At 42.2% G+C, this 20446-nt stretch overlaps 1 protein-coding gene across 18 annotated transcripts in view; it reads left to right on the top strand.

Moving 5' to 3' along the window:
- Positions 1-20446, top strand: part of DOCK10 (dedicator of cytokinesis 10) — a 202484-nt gene that overhangs the window by 50815 nt on the left and 131223 nt on the right. For 7 of the 18 annotated variants that reach the window (XM_083506261.1, XM_083506260.1, XM_083506268.1 and 4 more), the window contains exon 1: positions 3266-3564. The exons of 9 other annotated variants lie outside the window; for them this stretch is intronic. In XM_083506261.1, the coding sequence (XP_083362387.1) occupies positions 3403-3564 (162 nt within the window). In that variant the 5' untranslated portion in view covers positions 3266-3402. Of the gene's footprint in view, positions 1-3210; positions 3565-20446 lie in introns of those variants that run through there. 2 more of the 18 variants (XM_083506267.1, XM_083506263.1) reach the window with 1 other exon arrangement.

Below are 20446 nucleotides of genomic sequence, written 5' to 3'. Positions count from 1 at the left end.
TTGCATTCCTCTGCATCCCTTCCAGGTTGCCTCCTTCCTTCTTAAAGTGTGATGCCCCAGAACACCATAGTCCAAACGGCATGTGCCTAGATGGATCTGGGTGAAAGGATCATCCTACCTTTTGGGTAGTAACCTGGTTTGTTCAAGATGTTTTGGACTACTGTGGCCAGCATCCCTGAGCATTGGCCATGCTGGCCAGAGATGAAAAGAATTGTAGTCCAGTTTGGACTACCTGGATGACACCAGGTTGAAGAAGTCTTCAGTAGATTATTAACTGGGCCCTTCCAGATCTCCACATCTAGTTTATACATTGCTGCCTGTATAAAGATAATTTTGTAAGATACCCAGTAAATAAATGGCTGGTTAACAGTAACTAAGCGGAGTTGCTGCTTTCCTTTTCTGCAACCCATTTGGCCTACAGTTGCCTTAGTCTGAAGCACAAAACTCCTCTGGCTTGTCACCCACACATCAGGGTGACCAAGATGATAAAGGGTCTGGAATGCAAACCTTATGAGGAATGGTTGAGGGAGTTGGATATGTTTAGCCCAGATAAGAGGAGACTGACGGGAGCTATGATAGTCATCTTCAAATACCTGAAGGGGTGTCTCATGGAAAATAGAGCAAGTTTGTTTTCTCTTGTTCCAGAGGGAACAGCCCGAACCAATGGCTTCAATTTACAAGAAATGAGATTCCAACTAAACTTAAGGAATAACTTTTTGATAGTAAGAGCTGTTCAAACAGTGGAATGTACTCTCTCAGGAGGTGGTGGACTCATCTTCCTTGGAGATTTTTAAGCAGAGGTTGGATGGCCATCTGTCATGGATACTATAATTGAGATTCCTGCATTTCAGGAGGTTGGAGTATGGTGCTCAGGAACCGTTCCAACTCTACAATTCTACAGTTCTATGAATTACAAAGAGTTTGTCTTGTTCCCTTGGGGTAGGCTTTGTTCTCTTCATACTGTACTTCTTTATAGTGATTATAAGCCACAGCTGCTTCCTAGCCGTATCTCGAGCAATTCTTCTCTGTCTCCTTATTAAAGCATTTAAAGAGAATGGACCTGATCCAGGACTGTTCAGTTCTGTGGGAATTTTCCTCCACTAGTTTTTTAAAGGGATTTGGAAAAGAATTGTCTGGCATCCAGTTGCATGGTGAAATTGGGCCTTGTTGCCATAGGAACCAAACTCCAAGCACTCCAGTATGATATGAGTAAAATAACAGCAGCAGCCTGTCATGCCAGGGACATTAATATTGCCCAAGGCCATGCAGCAGACACTAGAAGAGCAAACTACATACACCATAATGGAAGTTAGTCAAACCCAGACTGGTGCTATTAAGACCAGCAATGATAACTATTTTAGTCTCTTATCTCCCAAAAGGGTCAGCTTCATCCTAATGTGCAGAAGGAAAGTAATGAAAAGACAAGTGGGGCAGGCAAGAGGCAGCAGGGCATCCCATTTTGAAGCTGGAATGACAGCACTGTGTTGCTGCAAGTGTATTTGAAGAAATGAAACTGCTAAGCACAAAAAAGTATGCCTTGGACTTTTCTAACGTGTAACTTTCCTATGCGCCAGATCATGATTCAAGAGAAGGAGTTTTCTAGTGAGATGACTTGGGGGGGGGGGGAGCAAAGCGTTTCCTGGAAGGATGCTAACAAAACTCAAGGCGGATAGATGCAAATGCTGTTTACTATGCCTGTTTGCCTCTCATATATGCATACATGACAGAGCGAGAGAGAATAGATCAAAGTACTGCAGTCAGTTCGCTCTTGATACAAGCAAAGAGAAACATTTGGCAGTGGGCAGGAGGCCTTTTTTTTTAAAAAAAAGCGAGCCATTTAATGGCCCTGGTAAATATTTTCATTTAAATGCTGCCATATTGTGACAGATTACTGAGCAATTAAATCCTAATCAACCCCTGTGTAAAATGGTTCCGGAGAACAGTGTTAGCAGCCCCATTCTCTTTTTAAACAATCCATTCTATGAAACAGCCGTTCCAAAGATTACATCAACAGGAATTACAGGCTTACTCAAGTCCCCATGAAAGTGAATGGCAAGGCTCCCACTGCCTACAAAAGCAGTAGGGCCATGTGTGTGTGTGTGCACGCGCATGTGTGTAGACAGAAACAATGTTTTAAAAGTGAAGACAGATGTGACTGCAGATAGTAAGAAAATAAGCATAGAAACAAGAATGCTGTTCCTTCTGAAAACATCTTCCTTGCAACACTCGCAGCTCTCTTCATTTGTGAGAAACGAGGCTTAGTGCCAACTTTCCCTGAAGTACTCTTACCTCACACAACTGTACCATTAAGATCTTGATATTTATCCAAACGGGGTCATGTGGTTTCTAAGCACCTCTTTTTAGCAGCTTTCTCAATTACTTCTCTGCCAGCAGTTAGAATACTAAGTTGTTAACTGCTCAAACCCTGTTTCTTTCTCTGCATTAATTATTAGCAATAAAACATTTACTAATGCTTCCCAGTTGGTTACCTTGCTTTTTTCTTTTTCTTTTGAGGGGTGGTGGTGGCTGTGGGGGTGGGTGGGTGGAGAGATAATCTGTGCTTAATTCCTTGGAAGTGAGCCCTCCTAGAAAGATTTGCCACACACAAGCTGCCTCTGCCAGTATAAAAAAAATGCCACAGTCTGCAGAAGTGTTTGTGTGGGATCACTCACAAAAAAACTAGTCTTGAGAAGCATTTCATAGCTAAACAGTGGTGTTTTTCATGAAGCCATTGATGTTCGGGCATGAGCTGTGCAACCCATTTATTGTTATTATCTTGCACCCCCCCCCAATAATGTTTTAATACTTTGACATGTTAATTTCGTTTGAGAAAATGAAACACTTTCATCCAAAGGTACCAGCCTATGTGCCTCAATGAAGCAGAAGCTGGATTTTATTTTTCATCCTTAATAAAGCAATACAACAAAGTATTTCATTTTTAGTCATCACTGTTTAATCCTACTTATGGTTGTCATTGCTGATTTTCCTCTGTGTGATTGTTAACAGGCATTTAAATGAGTCTTGCCAGATTTTTTTTTATTAAACAGCTGGTTTATACTTTTCAGCTCTCTGAATCTGGGATCAGGAGGAGGAGGAGGATTATTGCTAAAGAAAAAAAATTGTTCTGTGTTTTCAGAAACAGTTACTCCAAAAAAAGGACCTTAATACTGTGTGTGTGTGTGTCTCTCTCTGTGTGTGTTATGTTGTTTCAGTGGATCAAATCTTTCCTATATCTGCATCCAAGCTATTTGGTTGTGATCAGATGATTGCAGCTCAAGGAAATGATTGGAGCGAGCTGGCTGGCTGCAGCTGCACTGTAGGCTGTTTTCAGGGACAAGGAGCTACTGTTTTTCAAACATAGCATAAACATAGAAGTTATTTTGTAGGCTTCAGGATGCAGCTATGGGCTGTGCTGCCAGCATTGTTCTGCTTCAAGCCTTTCGTTCAGTGGTACAGAGGAACTGTGCACATATTTGTAGAAGACGGCAAGAGGAATTGTCACATGAAATCCTGCCTCTGGATAGTGATGATGAAATGAGCAGACCCAGAACTCTCATCATAATGGTACAGTATACTCTTTGCATACAGTGACAGCTGAGAGGGGGTTTTAGGACAATTGTTTTGTGATTTCTTGACTTGAGATAGAGAGTGGGGGAGAAGAGGAGAAAAGAGCATTTGCTAACATGCTTGAAACTCTGTGAAACCCTCTAATTGAAATTCTGCCTGTTACCTAACAGAGTGCAATTTCCACTTCTCTGCAGCTGAAACTAGGAAAGGTCTGTATGCAATAGAGAAAAGGGCATTTTGCTATCTGACAGGATTTCTTTCTGCATTTTGTTCTAGTTGCTGGAAACAGCATCATTTTATTTTGACTATAATTTGTTTTGAATTCTATAGTGCTTCTGTCATCTTCCTTCAAAACTTCTGCCTCAGTGGTATAGACACAGCCATATTATAGAGCAAAGTGATTTCCTAGCACCTTCCCATAGTTCCTCACAGCCAATTGTTGCAAATGATTCCTTTTAGTCTTAAAGGTGTTCTTGTTTTTTTTGTTTTTTGTTTTTACGGGAGCTAGAGATTTCTTTACCCTGCCAGTAGGCTTTTCCACATTAAGAGTGACTTATTAGATTATGAATGAATACAAGAGATCTCTTTGTATTTATTTTGCTTTGGTTGAAAAGAATCATGGTGACTTGGACTCAGAGATGTACCTCCAATTTAAACTAGGTATTGGCTAGAATTGGCTTTTTCAAGCAGAAGATTTCAGAGTAAGAGCACAATGAAATGAGACCACCCTCCTGCTCCCCTTTCCATTCCCCAAAACAGTTCAACTGAATTTCTTCTTATTTCTGATTAGTGTATAAAAAAGAATGGTCTTGATTGTTTAGTTCTCAGCATTTTATTTCCAGTTACCATGACCACAGCACAGTGTTTTCAGATGCACTAGTACATTGCAAAGTCTCAAGGCAGGTATGATGTTGCCTCGTGTTAATATTGCTCAGTTCTACATGTTATGCACATCTTTCCCCACAGGGTAAAGTATCGGTGAATATCATTTAGGTTAATGCAGCACACTGCACCTGAGTAGATAGTCCAGAATGCTGTTCCATAGCAAAGAGCCTCTTAATTATTCATAGACATTCAGATATATGGAATGTAAAAGGGGACAAGTGTGTTTTTAGTCCCATACTCATACCTTATGCCTACATGGTTCATATTGGATATCAGCACATTCTGTCCCTGCAGAATACATGTTTAGCTTTCACTTGTGTTCTGCCAGTCTAGACAGCTGACATGGACTATTGTGGTACAAGTGTGGACTGTGCAGTCTCTGTGGCTAACTCCCTGTTTTAACAAAGGATATTCCAGGTATCCTCTAAGTATCACCCAGATACTACTATTAGCACCATTGTTAGCACAAATTGCCTTAGGAAGGATTTCTCTTTATGGACCGCAGTGGCCTGTCTTTGCAAATTTCAAAATTTCACGTTCTTTTAATGAACATTTCTGTTTGTAATTGATTTATTACAGATATATTTATACCAGGATGGTTTAACTAAGGTGAATTAATTTCCAGGATGGTTTGCATTAGGGTGAAAATAAACAATACAAATCCAGATTATCGCAGTGAACACAAGAACTAAAAGGCAGCAAGACCTTAGAAGCCAGATAAAAAACAATCAGTAGGACTAAAATTATGTGCAAAAGGTTTGGGAAAATTTAAATGCATTATCATAGCACCAGAAGGGGGAAAAGATGGAATTCTCTGGGAAGAGCATTCCCTGATTGGGATGCCATGGTTGAGAAGGCCTGCTGAGAAAGGCAATTTCACTAACACCTAGCACTGAGGAATTGTTTAGCCAAAATTTGGCCTCCATTCAGGGCTTATCTTCTTTCTTAATGACATGCATCACAGGTGAGCTTCCTGAGCAGAAATTCTAAAACACAGGTATTACACTGAAATAGTGCACATGAACAACCTACATATTGCTTTCATATTCTTACACGGAAAGCATTTTACAATGCAAGTGTTTGGCCAGAAAATAGATACTATTACAGGTTTCGGGGTGCAATGTTAGTGAATGATAGAATTGAATAAATTGTAGAATTTAGATAATATTTGGAATATCGAAGGGAAGATGCCAGGGCCTCAACTGAGATAGAAGTTGTTAAGAATGGCAAAAGGTGCTGGAAGCAAGTCAATGGAAATCATCAACTAGGCGAGACATTGCCAAGGTCATGGTGGCAGGCTGTGCAGCAAGAAAAAGGTGCCGTCTTGCACTAGGTTTGGTTAGCACAACCTTGGGTGAGCATCTGGCACCCCTGGAATCTCATGTAGCCATTCAGCAGAGATTGGGGTGGCATACGTAACAATGTTTTGAAACAATTTATTTGGCTGAGCATACATTGAGGTTGGTGGAGTAGCTCCCTATTTGGGTAAGCCTTCCCTGGAGAGCTGTGAAATTCAACCACAGAGCTACTTACTTGTGACAAAATGTGGTCTTTTTTTGAATGCTCAAAGGCACATGAGGAGCTCTCACCAAACGTATTCAGTTTGTCTGTTTTCATTGACATCAGCTGAAAACTTATTATTAATGTGGAAGCTATGAATGTATAATAGAACACTTTTCCATAGAATTACTTCCTTGCTTAGAATAAAAAGTAGAAATGCAAAACCATTTAAAACCAGTGAAAGGTATGTGATACAATAGTTACCAACATCTCCTCCCCATCTGGAAGCTCTTATGTTTTTAAATCATCTAGATGAATTACATATATTAATCTCTCCCCATTACTGTAGCTGCATGGGAGGGGGTTGTGGGGGGCACTTAATATTGTTCGGATACTGCCAGGGAGACGGAACTATAGCCTAACAAATATACGTTGATGACAGGAGTGAGCCAGCAGTAAATCACACTGAGCAAGTTGGAGTTAACTCTTTATTAGCAAAAATGGGATCTTCATAGGAGTGTCAGGCCTAATGAGCAGAACAACTCACCTCCAGTAAGTCTTGCCCCCATGAAACAGTTGCTGAGACAGGGTCCTTGCCTCCCCACAGGGTTTTCCCCAAGCAATCTGAGACTATGCCTGCATGAAGTTAACTTCTCCACCCTTTACATGCCTCTTCTGGTTCTTGCAGACTGGGGGGGGCGGAGTTTGTCACAGCAGGAGGGGGAGACACCCATGCCTTTTCACCAGCCAGACTCATCTCTTGGCCTCCCTCTCCTCCTTCAGCTTCTGCTCTGATTCTGGATTCCTCCCTGCCACAGACTATCCCATCTCACTAAGACCTTTTACCTCTTCAGCTTCCAACACCTCCTCCTCCCAGTCTTCTTCCTCTTTTCTCTCTGACCACTCGTTGTCCCATCACCACTCTCTGGACTCTGAGCCTTCTTCCCTTGGGGGTTTCCCAGCTGGTTCCTCCCCCCATTCCTCTTTGTCCAAACCAGTCTATGGAAGTTGATCAAGCAACTGTTTAAAGTCACAGGAGCCTTGCAAAAAATAAAAATGAGGCATTGATTTCTATAGGATTTGTATAGTACCCTTTGTGTAATTACATAGCCTCATATCAGTACAGTACTTCAGTGAATAGCCTTTCTCTGTTTTTACAAGCTCAGTCACTTCCTTCTTATTGAGTTCAGAGTCCATAAGAAGCAATCTAAAAAGAAGTTTGCTAAAATTCTGTTTCCTGTAGAACAGAGAAATTTACAAAAGAACCTGAAGTATTTATTCTTTCTAGAAGATGAGGTAGCAAACAGGATTTGTGCCTTGTTCAGCAAATACACCCAAATATTGTGAAACTGAGTGGGCTGTGAATTTGGACAGCCATTTGAGACTGTCATTAGAGGCTACTTGTGTGACTTGGTTGTGTGTTGTGTTTCAGTTCCTTCATTAGATTCTTTGAGAATAAGATCAGTTGTTGCGTGGATGGAATTATCAAGCAGACATCTAAATAGCTGCACCTGATTAAACTTTAAATGGTTGAACCACGGTAAGGCTTACTATTATTTGTTAGAGGGCTTCATCCAAAGACCTCAAAGTTGCTACACTTAGTCAGACATTGTATGCCGTATCATCTGAGAGAGACAGTGATTTTCCAATTTGGTTGCTTTCTAGCGTACTCAGAAGTTTTGATGCATAATAATATTTATTAATTATTAAAGTTGATGTATTTATTGATTGTTTTTTATAATGCATCCATCAATGAGATGCTCCAGGTGGATGTACCTAAAACACTAGTACAGCAACACTATGTACATCCTAGAACAATTTCCAATCAATGAGTAGCCACTCAGATGCCAGCTCCAAATACTGCTTTGTGTTCTCTCCAATATTTTCTAATCACAAATAAACATATGACTTTGTGCAGGAGACTTAGCATTAGGTCAGAGTGATTGTTAGGAGTTGGGTCAGCTGAAAAGATACTAGGCTTCCTGCTTTTCAGCACAGGAAGATGAAGGGATGCTCTATTTCTAACCTGTGTGGTTCTTTTCTCCCCACGAAAGTCAATGGTCTTATAACAGGAAATAAGATTTCCACTGGGAAAGGTCTGTAGCAATGTATGTTGCCTTGTCTAAAGTGAATACAGTGATACCTCGGGTTAAGTACTTAATTCGTTCCGGAGGTCGGTACTTAACCTGAAACTGTTCTTAACCTGAAGCACCACTTTAGCTAATGGGGCCTCCTGCTGCTGCCGTGCCACCGGAGCACGATTTCTGTTCTCATCCTGAAGCAAAGTTCTTAACCTGAAGCACTATTTCTGGGTTAGCAGAGTCTGTATCCTGAAGCGTATGTAACCTGAAGCGTATGTAACCCAAGGTACCACTGTAGTTGCCTAGGTACTTGAAGCCATTGCACATCCCAGTCTTCTGTGTTGCTCTAAAGATTGTGCAACCTAATGGAGGCACTTAGGAGGATCACAGGAGTGTTACTGGTAGTTCATAGGAGGTAGTAGGAAGTCATGAGTTAGACCAGGTGTAGGCAGTTTGGTGCCCTCCAGACATGATTGGATTAGTGCCAGCCAGTACAGCCAATTGTTAGAGAAGATGGGAGTTGAGGGCCAAGAGAATTAATGACTACAGCCAAGGCTTTTTTATTTTATTTTAAAAAGTCAAGCATTATATGATTTTTATGAAATAAATATTTTTAGTATAATCAAAAGTATCCACTCAGCTATAGCATCATGAAATTATCTCATTCAGATTGACTGAAATTACCCATGTGACTATTCAAGGGCTAGAAATAAGCAGGTATGGAAGGCACACGTGTGTATGCAAAGCTGAAGAAGCAACACCCAAGGAAACAATTGTATTGAACAGGACTGGGAAAAGGTGAATATTTTTTTTTTGGGGGGGGAATAAGTTAATGGTTGGGATGAGACATTTCAATGAGAGCAGAAATTGCCAGTTTTGGAGTAAAAACCCAAAAGTGGTCGGTATCCAATGAAGCCCTAGAATAAACATAGAAAGACAGTGTTAGGCTAGCTTTGAATTTAAGGACTCACCTGTTTAATGCAGCTATGTGAGCAGGTTGGTAGAGAAGGAACAGATTAATCTCTCTCTCCTCCAATAGCCCACTTGGGCTGTCTACACATTACCACTTACTCCGGCTCCAGCATGTCTATGTTTCCATGTGAGGCAAGGAGAGCAGTGTTTCTCCTCTTCTGGTGCCAGCATGGAAAGAAAACCTATTAGCCTCAATGAAGCCTACTCCCAGCTTTTTCTTTTTTGCAGGCTAGTAACTTTTTTGTTGTCTTTGCAAAAATAGAAGAGAGATGGGAAATAGGAAAGCCAGAACAAAATAAAGATTGTGTTTTACTTACTTTACTGTCAGATTGAGCTTAAATAAAATGAGAAGGGGGGGGGGGAGATAGAATCCACAAATGTGGCTTTGGTCCCAATTCAAGCCAGTTATAAAGAGTTAAAGCTATAGTTGGTGTCACATAGTTTTAGGCAGATGCAGAGAGGCTAATTTTACTTTTAATCTATTTTCAGCTAAGAAGCTGCACCAGACATGTTTGTTTTTCAGCTGCAACCCATTTGCTTGGCGTGTCAAGTAAGCTGGACTTGTTCTTGAGTGTATATTTGTCTTTGGTTCCAGCTCAGTGCAGTTAATCTGGATAGGTGTAAACATACTTAGAAGCTGTCTCCAGGACTCTGGCTAGTAGCAAAAGTCTGTAAACTCAGTGTTGGAAGCAAACAGGCACTTCTTCAAGAGAGGCGCTGATTGAGGAACAGACCCATAAAGCAGAGAGACGAGATGAGGAAGTCAGCCAAGCAAAAGAAAACGCCAGAAATGAAGAGCTTCGAGGGGAAACTAGAGGGGGGGGAGGGGTAAAGCAGAAAGATCAAGAGGCAGAGGCAGTCTAAGAGTTCAGGGAAGGAGAAGCCAAATGTAAAATGCCCTAATTAAATTGGCACACTGCTATTGAAAAGATAGTTTATTATAATCTGCTTTCTAACCACTGTCTCTCATTGGTCTATCTTAATACCTCAATTTCTAATTTCCTTATTATGATGATTAGCCTGAAATTTCTTTTCTGCAGTCCTCATCCTGCTAGAAAATCCTTCGATGTTGCGCATTTAACTACCATCTTACCTTACTTCGGGGATTAACATTTAACGGAACCTGAATGGAGAGTGATTAAGCTGTTTCTGGCACAGGCTCCAGAGCAGATCTTCCCATCAAGCAATCAGCACTCGCTGTGCTTTCTTATGGGGTGTACGTCCTTCTGTGAGTGTGGAATAAGCTCCACTGACATCATCAGCATCACACTTTGGAGCCTGGATTCTTGCAGCTGGACTCAGCTTCGTGGAGCCTGGCAGATTTAGTCTCTGGAATTGTGCCTTTCAGCTTGCAACTCCATAACTCCACCAAATGGCTTTTAGGCCTGTGGAAATTCTGTGTCCACCAAGGCACATCCTCCAGCAGGAGGCAGAGGAAAATATAGAGGGCGGGATCCACATTGAGCTGATCAAGTTTTATCCTCTGTGAAATCAATGGTGCAAGTGAGTCATGGCTAACACTGAACTCCCATTAATTTCAATGTGACTAAAACATGACAGGCAGAGCAATCTTCATGCCCTGCCCAGCAGCAGTGGGGCTGAATGCAGCAGTGAAGCCACTTCTGCATCCACAGCCCCACTGCTTGTAATGACCAGGGCTAAAAGGGTTGTGGGAAGGTGACATGTGGCATTTACCTCCTAGGTGGGTCATAAGGTAAAGTAAAGGTAAAGGTACCCCTGCCCGTATGGGCCAGTCGTGTCCGACTCTAGGGTTGTGCGCCTATCTCACGTAAGAGGCCGGGGGCCAGCACTGTCCAAAGACACTTCCGGGTCATGTGGCCAGCGTGACAAGCTGCATCTGGCGAGCCAGCGCAGCACACGGAAATGCCGTTTACCTTCCCGCTAGTAAGTGGACCCTATTTATCTACTTGCACCCGGGGGTGCTTTCGAACTGCTAGGTTGGCAGGCGCTGGGACCGAGCAACAGGAGCGCACCCCGCCGCGGGGATTCGAACTGCCGACCATGCGATCGGCAAGCCCTAGGCGCTGAGGTTTTACCCACAGCGCCACCCACGTCCCTGGTGGGTCATAAGAAAAGTGTTAAATGTGTGTGAAGATGATTGGCCAGTGGGAACCCAAGGGGAGGAGTTAGAGTGAGAGTTGGTGTTGTGTGGAAGTTAGTTGAGAGTTGGGAGTTGGAGAAGGAAGGGGGGGGATAAGTCTGTTGGTTGGTCGAGTTGTGTGGTGAGAGAGTGAGAGGAACTGTTAGGTGGAGTCAGATAGATAGTTGGGATAATTAGTTTGAGGCTGTTAGGAAGCTGAAGTTGCTTATAAAAATAAACTTGATTATTTGTTAATGTTAACAACTGTCTGGACTCCGTGTGTACCCGAGAGACATGGGTTGGTGGCAGCAAAGAAAGCAAACACAGTGGTGGCACAGGGTCAATAGACCATCAAACGTCTGGGGACCTTGTGTGATCGCCACAGGACAGCAATGCCATTTTGCTATACCACCACTCAGGTTAGTGCAGCAAAGCGGCCTGGATCAGGCCCATTGCTGTGGCATAATGCAAACAGAGCTGGCTCAGGATCAGCTGCCCTCTCCCTACCCTCAAAACCACCCCATTTCAAAGGTTACCACTAAGTACCACCACTCAACCCACCACTGTTTAAGTAGGCACATTGAGGCCCTCTGCACTGACAGAAGCAGGCAGGGCTGGGTAGAGGAATGCTTTTGCCTCATTCAAACCCACTCCAGCCCAATGGATAAGGGATTTGGATTGTGGCCCTATGCAATGGCTTCAAACTGCATCAGGCTATTGACAATATTTGAAGGGCTACTGGTTCCCCACTGCTGATGTACCTGTAGCTCAATATCCTCTACTCTAATTGGCATTTATAAAACAGGAACAAATGGCACAATGCTCTAGTTTGATCCATGATGGCGATTTTGAGGTTTGCAAGCACTCACTGATAAATATCCTGGTATTCATATACTTTCTGGATGTAAGAGTAGCTGAGGCTTGGAATTGTGTGTCAGTTCTAGGTAGCTCATGGGCCAATTCTAGGTTGTTCATGTGTTTCGGTATCAGGAATAAATTGTTTCATTTCTCTTTATAGCTTCAAGAGATTCTGGACAGAAACAGCAAATGGCCTTGTCTTTCGTATTGCCCGGGTCTCCTCGAGTTCAGAATTAGCCAGATGCTGCATGGATCCCCAATAAAAGACTCATTTTTTATTCCCTAAGTACAGATCGCTGTCAGTCGTAAGATTGCCAAGTAGCAAGAAGAAGAAGAAAAAAACTGGCCTAGCGTTGCTCTTGGACCTTGAATAGCTATTTGATATAAAGAAATCATCCAATGAAGCTTTTTGTATCATGGAGATAAATAATAAATCCTTCTAATTGCTTCAGGTCAGACGGCTGTTTAAAGCATATTTAAATGGGCCAACTCAAAATTTGGCAGCCATAAATGCTTAGGGAGGAAATATCCCTTTGAGTCCTGTCACTTATGAGAGCGAATAAGCTGACCTTGTGTGTTTATCTCTGCCTTTGCAATGGTTTTAAACATTTTTCCAAAATAGTTTATTGCTGCTTTTTTTTTTACTACTAGAATGTATTTTTAATCAGGATCAACATGTGTTTTGCAGTAACTATAATCACTCAGTGTGTAGAGATAGTATTTTCCTGAGCTAATTACCCTATGAAAAATAGCAGTTTTATAGCTGGATGATGATGCCCCCAAGACAGCTTTATATTTAGAAACCATTTTACTTCTTTAAATTAGTGGTGTATTTCCTCTATCCACAGCCCTAATGAACACCATTTCTTCTATTTCACTACTGGTATTTGGAAACACAAAGGCGAATGGTCATTCAGTTAAACTGGGGAGTCTTTTGATGAGAATAATCAAAATTAGAAAGGGATTCGGATGCTATAAAGACAGATGTTGAATGTGTTGCATATTTTCACAATATCCTTGGAAGCATGGGTTTGCATCCATTTAAGACATGCTCTAAGAGCACGAGACTAAGCAAGAGGGGGAGAAAACACAACTAACAAGGGTGCTTTTTCTGGGTTGCAAACAAAATGTGAATGTAAACAATGCCAAACACAATTCGGTCTTGCATTAGGAGAAACATCATATCTAAAACAAAAGACATGATTGTTCAAAACCGTTCAGCAGCACTGGCTAAGTATAAGCTGGTTTTTGACAGTTTATTGACAAAAGGGGAAGAAAGTGACAATAAATTGTGTTTGCTTAACACTTGAGGAGAAAAATCTGAGAAGGTGAAGAAGTAACAGTTTTCAAATGTGTAAGTGTTACAACCTTGCATCAGTTAGCTTCCTAAAGTTTTCTTGCTACACTTTATAAGTAAAGATATACATTGTTCAGCAACTCCCCACTTGTAAGTGCTGACTAAACCCAGTTACCATTTTGATATGTTTGTGACTAAGTATATGCAATTCAAAACTGCTTTGGACCATAGCAGGAAAATGCTGGTGTGCAATTTTGTTTCTAAATACCGCACTTTTCCGTGTATAAGACGCTCCCTATTTTGGGGAACTAAATTTAAAGAAAATGAGGGGAGATGGCCCAAAGTTGTTGAGCTTTTTTAAGGGTGAATTGCACGTGTGCCATAACCCCAGCAGTACCATTGCTGGGGGTTGGCAAAGTGGGCAACCGCTCTCCCCACACCTCTGTGAGCGGGAAGCTCCATAGTGCGCTGACCCCCCAACCAGCTGGCTGGTGGTGTGCAGCTTCCCCTCCATGCAGCTGCGGGAATCACTCCCTAGAGCGCACACCTCCCACAGCTGTGGGGGGGGAGGGGGAATTGTGCGCTCACTAACCGGCTGGCTGGCGGCACGCAGCTCCCTCCCCCATCACTATCCATGTATAGGACGACCCCAGTTTTTTGACATGGTTTTTGAGTAATGGAAAAATACAGTATTTGTCTGCATCAGACTTTGGAAACCTTTGGCCTCTGCATGTTGTGTTTCCTATTCCTATTGGCTGGCTGGCACAGCAAATGGTCAGTGTGGTCCGTTATCCAACAGGATGGAGGGCCATCCTCTTTTCCCCATCCCTGCTGCAAAATGTACTGCCTGAATGGGGTTTGGCTTGTTCAATCAATAAAACACCCAGTAAGGAAGAAAGCAATGAATGAGTTATTGACAAGCCTACCTTTGTGCAAGCTACCAGGAATAGGCTGGTGTCAGGGATCAGCATTGCTGGGTAGCCAACAAGGCTCTCAGCCATGCAAGGGGCCTTCTGTTGCCCCCCCCCCCCCGAGCCTCCAGGCCCTGTTCCTCCTTGTGGCTATCACCCTGTTTACTTACCCTCTCCAGGACTCAAACAGTAGGCAGACCTGGAGAGATGGCACAGCATCCCTCTGGCTATGTATAGACTGGGCCTAGTAGAAGCGTGCAAGCAAGTGGGCTGAAGTAACAGTGGCAAGGAAGAGATGGGCCCATTCAAAAACAGCCCATGCCGGGAGCTTCCTGCCTAAAGATCCCCCCAAACCCAGAGCTGGCACTGCTTGAACTTCCCTTAAGTTACAGAAAATGAATACTGTGTATTGTGGAGAGTGACTCAACACAGGCCTGTCATTTTCAACAGCACCTGCATGTTCCTTGTAACATGTAGAACTGCCCTCTATAGACACTACTTGTGCTTACATCAGCCTTCCTTGAACCAAAGTCAATTCTGGATTGTTTAGACTTCTTGTCTGTGCCACGCGGTCATCAGGAATCATAACCGCCTCAACAGATATGGAATTTCCATAGTTGTTTACAGATAAACAAAATTAGAATAACTGTGGAAATGTTTTTCCGTTTGCATTGGAGTCAGGATATACAAAGGAGTCATTTTCTGATGTAAATCTAATCAGATTTGCTGGCTCTTTTGCTTTTTCTTTCACAAAAGCAACTGAAGTGTATATATATGAACAAAAGTGAACTAATCAGTAATGTTTAGAAACAAACAATGAAACGAGTATGGTATGCATTTGGCTTTGCTGTAATGTTGCCATAAGAAAAAAAGAAGCAGATAGCATCTTGTCTGAGATCACAGAGACAGATCCCTAGTCATTCATGAAGTTGGCTGGGTGACCTTGGTACAATCACTGCTTCTCTGTATGTAAAGTACTTCACAGGGCTTATTTATGTTTTGTTTTTAGGCTTCCCTAGTTTTAAGAAGGGGTGGCGCTGTGGGTTAAACCACAGAGCCTAGGACTTGCCGATCAGAAGGTCAGCGGTTCAAATCCCCACGACGGGGTGAGCTCCCGTTGCTTGGTCCCTGCTCCTGCTAACCTAGCAGTTCGAAAGCATGAAGTGCAAGTAGATAAATAGGTACTGCTCTGGCGAGAAGGTAAATGGTGTTTCCGTGTGCTGCTCTGGTTCTCCAGAAGCGGCTTAGTCATGCTGGCCACATGACCCGGAAGCTGTATGCCGGCTCCCTCGGCCAATAAAGCGAGATGAGCGCTGCAACCCCAGAGTCAGTCACGACTGGACCTAATGGTCAGGGGTCCCTTTACCTTTACTAGTTTTAAGTTAAAGTACCAGGTGCTATTGATGGGAGGCTAGTGAGGGCCCAGCTGGCTGAGCCAAAGCTCATTGTTTCATTTGAGCTGGTGTAAGTTCCTCAAAAGAGGAGTTCTGGAGGTGAGTGGAGAAGTGGGACCAGAAGGGGGAGGTTTAGGATGGATCCCAAAGGCCATTCAGCTCAGTCATGTGACCTGGCAAGCCAGTGTAGAACACTATTTTAAAGGTTTGCTTTCCCTCTGCCAGGTTTAGACAGAGCAGCAGCAGCTGTTGCTGCTGAATGAGGTTTGGATCTGGTGTAACTTTACATGGGCTTAATTTACACCAGCTTGTTTTATGCCAACTTCTTGTGCATAGGGTTGTTCCCAAAGAATACAGTCGTGTGAAAGCTAATTCAAGGATTCTTGTGTTCTGTACTTGAAACTTTGCACAGAACTCCAGATCATCCTACATGGAGGGGGAAAATATACAAAATTAAATTTTATTTCCTCACACAGGCAATGCATCTTCAGCTATGTGGCTCACTTATTTGGTGCTTGGAAGTAAGAGAAATGTATTTGTGAAGAATACAAAAATTGTCTCCTTATTCCACAGATCCTGCTTTGTGTCATTTAAGGGTCATCATAAGAAAATGTATTGGGGAGGATGTGAGTTGTGACAGAATAATTCATCCTTAACTACATAATACATTTCTGGAAGGACTGGGGCTACAGCCAGATTTTTTATCTTCCATTCAGCATTCCAAATTCTGACCCTTCTGACATGCAGTATGATTCCAAAGATGTTGACTTGGAAATAAGCCTTTACTGAGGTTCAGTGAAACTACCTAATAAGCATGCTTAGGATGGCAGCTGAACTCTTTCAAAACTTTCAGCTCTGAGGAGGTCAAACGATTATTTTGATTCCAGATGTGATTGCTCGTGCAGATAATAATTCGCTTTCCCATGAGTAAGCATGTTTGGAGCTCATGCTAGTGGAAAAAGAAGAAGAAATCTTGTATCTTCTCATAACAATTAATCCACAGCCTTTTAGTGTTTAGGAAAATGGCATTTTTGAACAGTGCATATTCTGTATGCACTGAGGCTTTAGCCTAGTGCAACACACACATAACGTTTCATGTGGCAATTTGTGCTTCACAAAGTAAATCTATGTATCTTTTCATGTGACAATCAAACATGGATCACCCAGATTAATCCAGGGATGAGTCGATATGATCTTCCTGCACAAACACCCAACATTGGAAGGCTTCCTCATTGTTAACACAATACTGTCAAATAGTTGATGAAAGGCTACTGATGCAATTCTGAAAGCAATGTTCCATATGTGAGGGACACCAGTACAATCACCTCTGATTTTACATATATCTGGAAAACTGGTCAAACTTTCTGTTTGTCCAGGAATGAAGTTGTAAAGGTTATTTCAAAACTGGCCCCATGTTGCTTTTCTATAACTTTTTCTCCATGCAAGAAGACAAGCCCTAATGACTTTGATCTGAGGTATCTCAAGGAACATACCTTCCATATTCCACCAGTCATAGTAAGGATGTGCACAGCTCCCCACTTTGCATCCCATTCAGGGCCTGATTTGGTGATTCATGATTCATATTGACCCTAATCTGACCCAACTTGACCCTCAGTTCCAGACTGTGAGCCAGAAAAACAAATCTTTAGGAATCCCATTAACTTGCATTGAGAAATCAAAATCACGATAAATGTATTATTATTTTTTACATAGGCTTTTTTGTAAACATGGTAGCCTCTATAGAGGGGACTGCTAAATAGGGCCAAAATTCCAGGTGGGTTGGTAGCACAGCTTGAATAGCTAAGACAAGACCCAGGCAACAAACATTTTATTTTATTTACAGTAAAGGGGATTGGGAAAACTAACAGATATAAGGCTGAGTAGGTACTGGTATGCTAAGGACTAGAGAAGAAAACAAGAAAAGCTGAATATAAAACAACCAAATGCTGATCAACTCTTTGAAGCTTTCTCTCACAAGAAAAACTAAGAAAAGAGTGAAGCAAGTGGAGGGAAAGCTCATAATTTTAAGGTTTCACCATCCCTCCCCGCAAGCACTGTCATTGGGAAGATGTTAGATGAGACTTTCTAGTTGAGGAGTGGAAGCAAGACCGCTGTCTCAATAAGCAAAGCCCACCTCTCCATCTCCCCACCCTGGCATTCTAGCCTTGGACTGGAAGAAGAGTTTGTCAATAAGCAAAGTCCAACTCCCCTCCTACCCTGCTCCCCACACCTTTTCCTTGTATGGTGTATCTTTGACTTTTTGCTTCATTTTTAAAATATTTTTGAGACAATTGTCTGGGATTTTCTGAGTGTTTCTAAACTCAGTCTCCCTGGACCTCCAAAGTGACTTGGAGTGGGGCACTCTCGCCTCACTCTGTGGCCACCAAAATTGACCCAGGCTGCCCCAATTCAGTTTGGAATACAGGCAGATCAGTTGCACAGTCCTAAAACATACCATAGGAAGCCTTCCTTCAGGTGTCCTGTTTTTCAGTGGTGTGTCTGAAAGCTGTAAATAAGATGCGGGGTCTTCTCAGTGGTAGCACCTTGTTTGAAACTGCCTACTCAGATACATCTGTCCTCTTTTTAACTTTAAAAGGTTTATGAAGACCTCCTTTTTAAGGAATGCTTTCAATTTTGATGGATTTGTTTATGGAGTATTTTATACACCTCATTGGAGTTGAATGGCCAAAAATCTTATTTTAAAGTGCTTTTTATATACTTTGTTGTGTTGCAAGCCCCCTAGAGAGTCTTGATCAGCTGGTTCCATGATTTTAAAAAAGCAAATGAATAGTAGCTTACATAGGAAATTGTCAAGCGTAAGCATTAGACAGTGAATGAGTGTGATCCCCTGCTAAGAACTAGAGAAATATATCTGTCTGAGAAACCAATGTGACTTTGGGTAAAGGACTTGACCTCCTTCTGCTTCAGTCATTTCAGCTGGAAAATTGGGTATAAAGCAGAGTCTGCAGAAACCAGATGTTGTGTCTGAGCTGGGCTTTCCTGCCTAAATTAACTTTTTAAAAATCCTTTCTATAACTACTGCAGATATTTCTGGTACTCATTAGGCAGCCATTCAGAGTTATGTGTGTGGAAATCCAAATAAGTATGTCTGGAAATAGTAAACAGCAGTGAATCTGAATATTCCACAAATCCTTGAAAAGCAGCGGCAGTCAAGATTAAGCTGATTTGGGTTGCAAAGGACGAGCACGAACACAGCCACTTACTCTGCCATCCCGAAATCCATTATCATTTTAATGCCTTCTGTTCTCAGCACACCTGAGCTGGATCCAAATCAGCCCAGGTAGCAATACAGTCTTGATCGTTACTCTGAGGTATATTATGCTGCCTTGAGGTCACAAGTCAAGGTCAAATTGCCTAACCAAAATGTCCAGTTCTTTTTTCCTTTTTAAAGGTTAATTAAAGGGCTGTCTTTTCATTTGAGGTGTGTCTCACCCCAACTTTATATTGCCCCAGTGAGGTGTATCCCACTCAAACTTGAAATTATTTTAGGTGCAAAGTGAAGAGGCTCATCATTTTTCTCAGCCTTTCAGAGGCTGATAGGTTAAGTCATAACTAAATAAATATGAGCCTGCCCAAACTCTTAACAGCAACTCAGAGGCCCTGTTCTCTATCCCCTCCACACTGAAAAAAATGACAGGTGGTGTGAAGGACGGGCCCTTTTCGGTGCTGGTGCCAAAATTATAGAAGATCTTGGGAAAGATCCAGCGGGCTCTGTCTCTTGTGGGTTTTGAAAACCTGCCTTTTGGGATAGGCTTTTGAGTCATACCATTTGCTCTGGCATCTTAAGTTTTTCAAGCTGCCCTAATTTTATTTTACACTATTTAGCTTTCATTGCTAGGGTAGTTTAAAAAAAACACACGCTTCATTTTAAAAATTGTTAATGCATGATTTGTTGTACATCACTTTGTGCATAGCTAATAGAAAAGGGGTGTGTGTGAATGAATGAATGAAATGACTGGTAAATTGATCTTCCACAAAGCTTCCCTCATTCAGCTTTACCCCCTGAGGATTGCATGTGGAATTTGTTAAAGGATATTGGGTGTTGTCATTTATTGGACTTGAATTTTAAAGGCTTATTTTCTCTCTGCCAGGCTTAGGCTGCCTCACCCAGCAGTAGCCCTGCTCCTGAATGGATTGTGGAAGAGGGGCAATTTACACCAGCTAAACTTAAGCCTGTTTAAGTTTCACCAGCTTCCATTACTTAGGATTGTTCTGCCTAAAATCAGATCCATTGAATTTAATAGGTTTAACAGATTTTGCAAGGAGCACAACTGAGGTGTAACACACACACACACACACACACACACACACACACACACAGCCCCTGCTGTGTCTCCTCTTCCCCTAGGACTAAAGTAACGAACCAAGAGCAAAGACTCCAATTAATACACAAGGAAGCAGGGGTCTAAGGATGATTTAAACGTCACAATTCTGATGATTTAGCAAGGAGGTCTTAGTGATCTTTGTACACAGAAGGGGGAGGAATGCTTGTCCTTTGGCAAGGCACCATAGCATCTGGACCATGTACAAAGGTAAAAAATAATAATCAAAAAATGGTTGTGGTGGGAGGAGGGGTAGCTGATAATATATTTGTGTCATCCAAGACAAATAAAGAGACTTGCATAACTGCAGCCAATGCACTTTATTTGCTAGTGTACGCTAGCTTCCTTCTGGCAGGCAATGGGGTTGGAGGCAGAAGTGGAGGGTTTTGTTTTTTTGGTACTTTTTGTGCATGGCTGTCTCCTGAAAGGATGCCATCAGCCTATGTTGAAAAATTCCTCTGCAGTTACAGCATGCAACTTCAGCTGTTTCTGTGAGTGTTGTTAGTTTTTCTTTTTCTATATTTGTCGAAAGGCAGG

This window comes from Podarcis liolepis, assembly GCF_965112155.1.
Source record: "Podarcis liolepis genome assembly, chromosome: 5".
In the NCBI taxonomy this organism is placed as follows: Eukaryota; Metazoa; Chordata; class Lepidosauria; order Squamata; family Lacertidae; genus Podarcis; species Podarcis liolepis.
The sequence above is the reverse complement of the archived record's forward strand: the minus strand, read 5'-3'. Positions and strand labels throughout refer to the sequence as shown.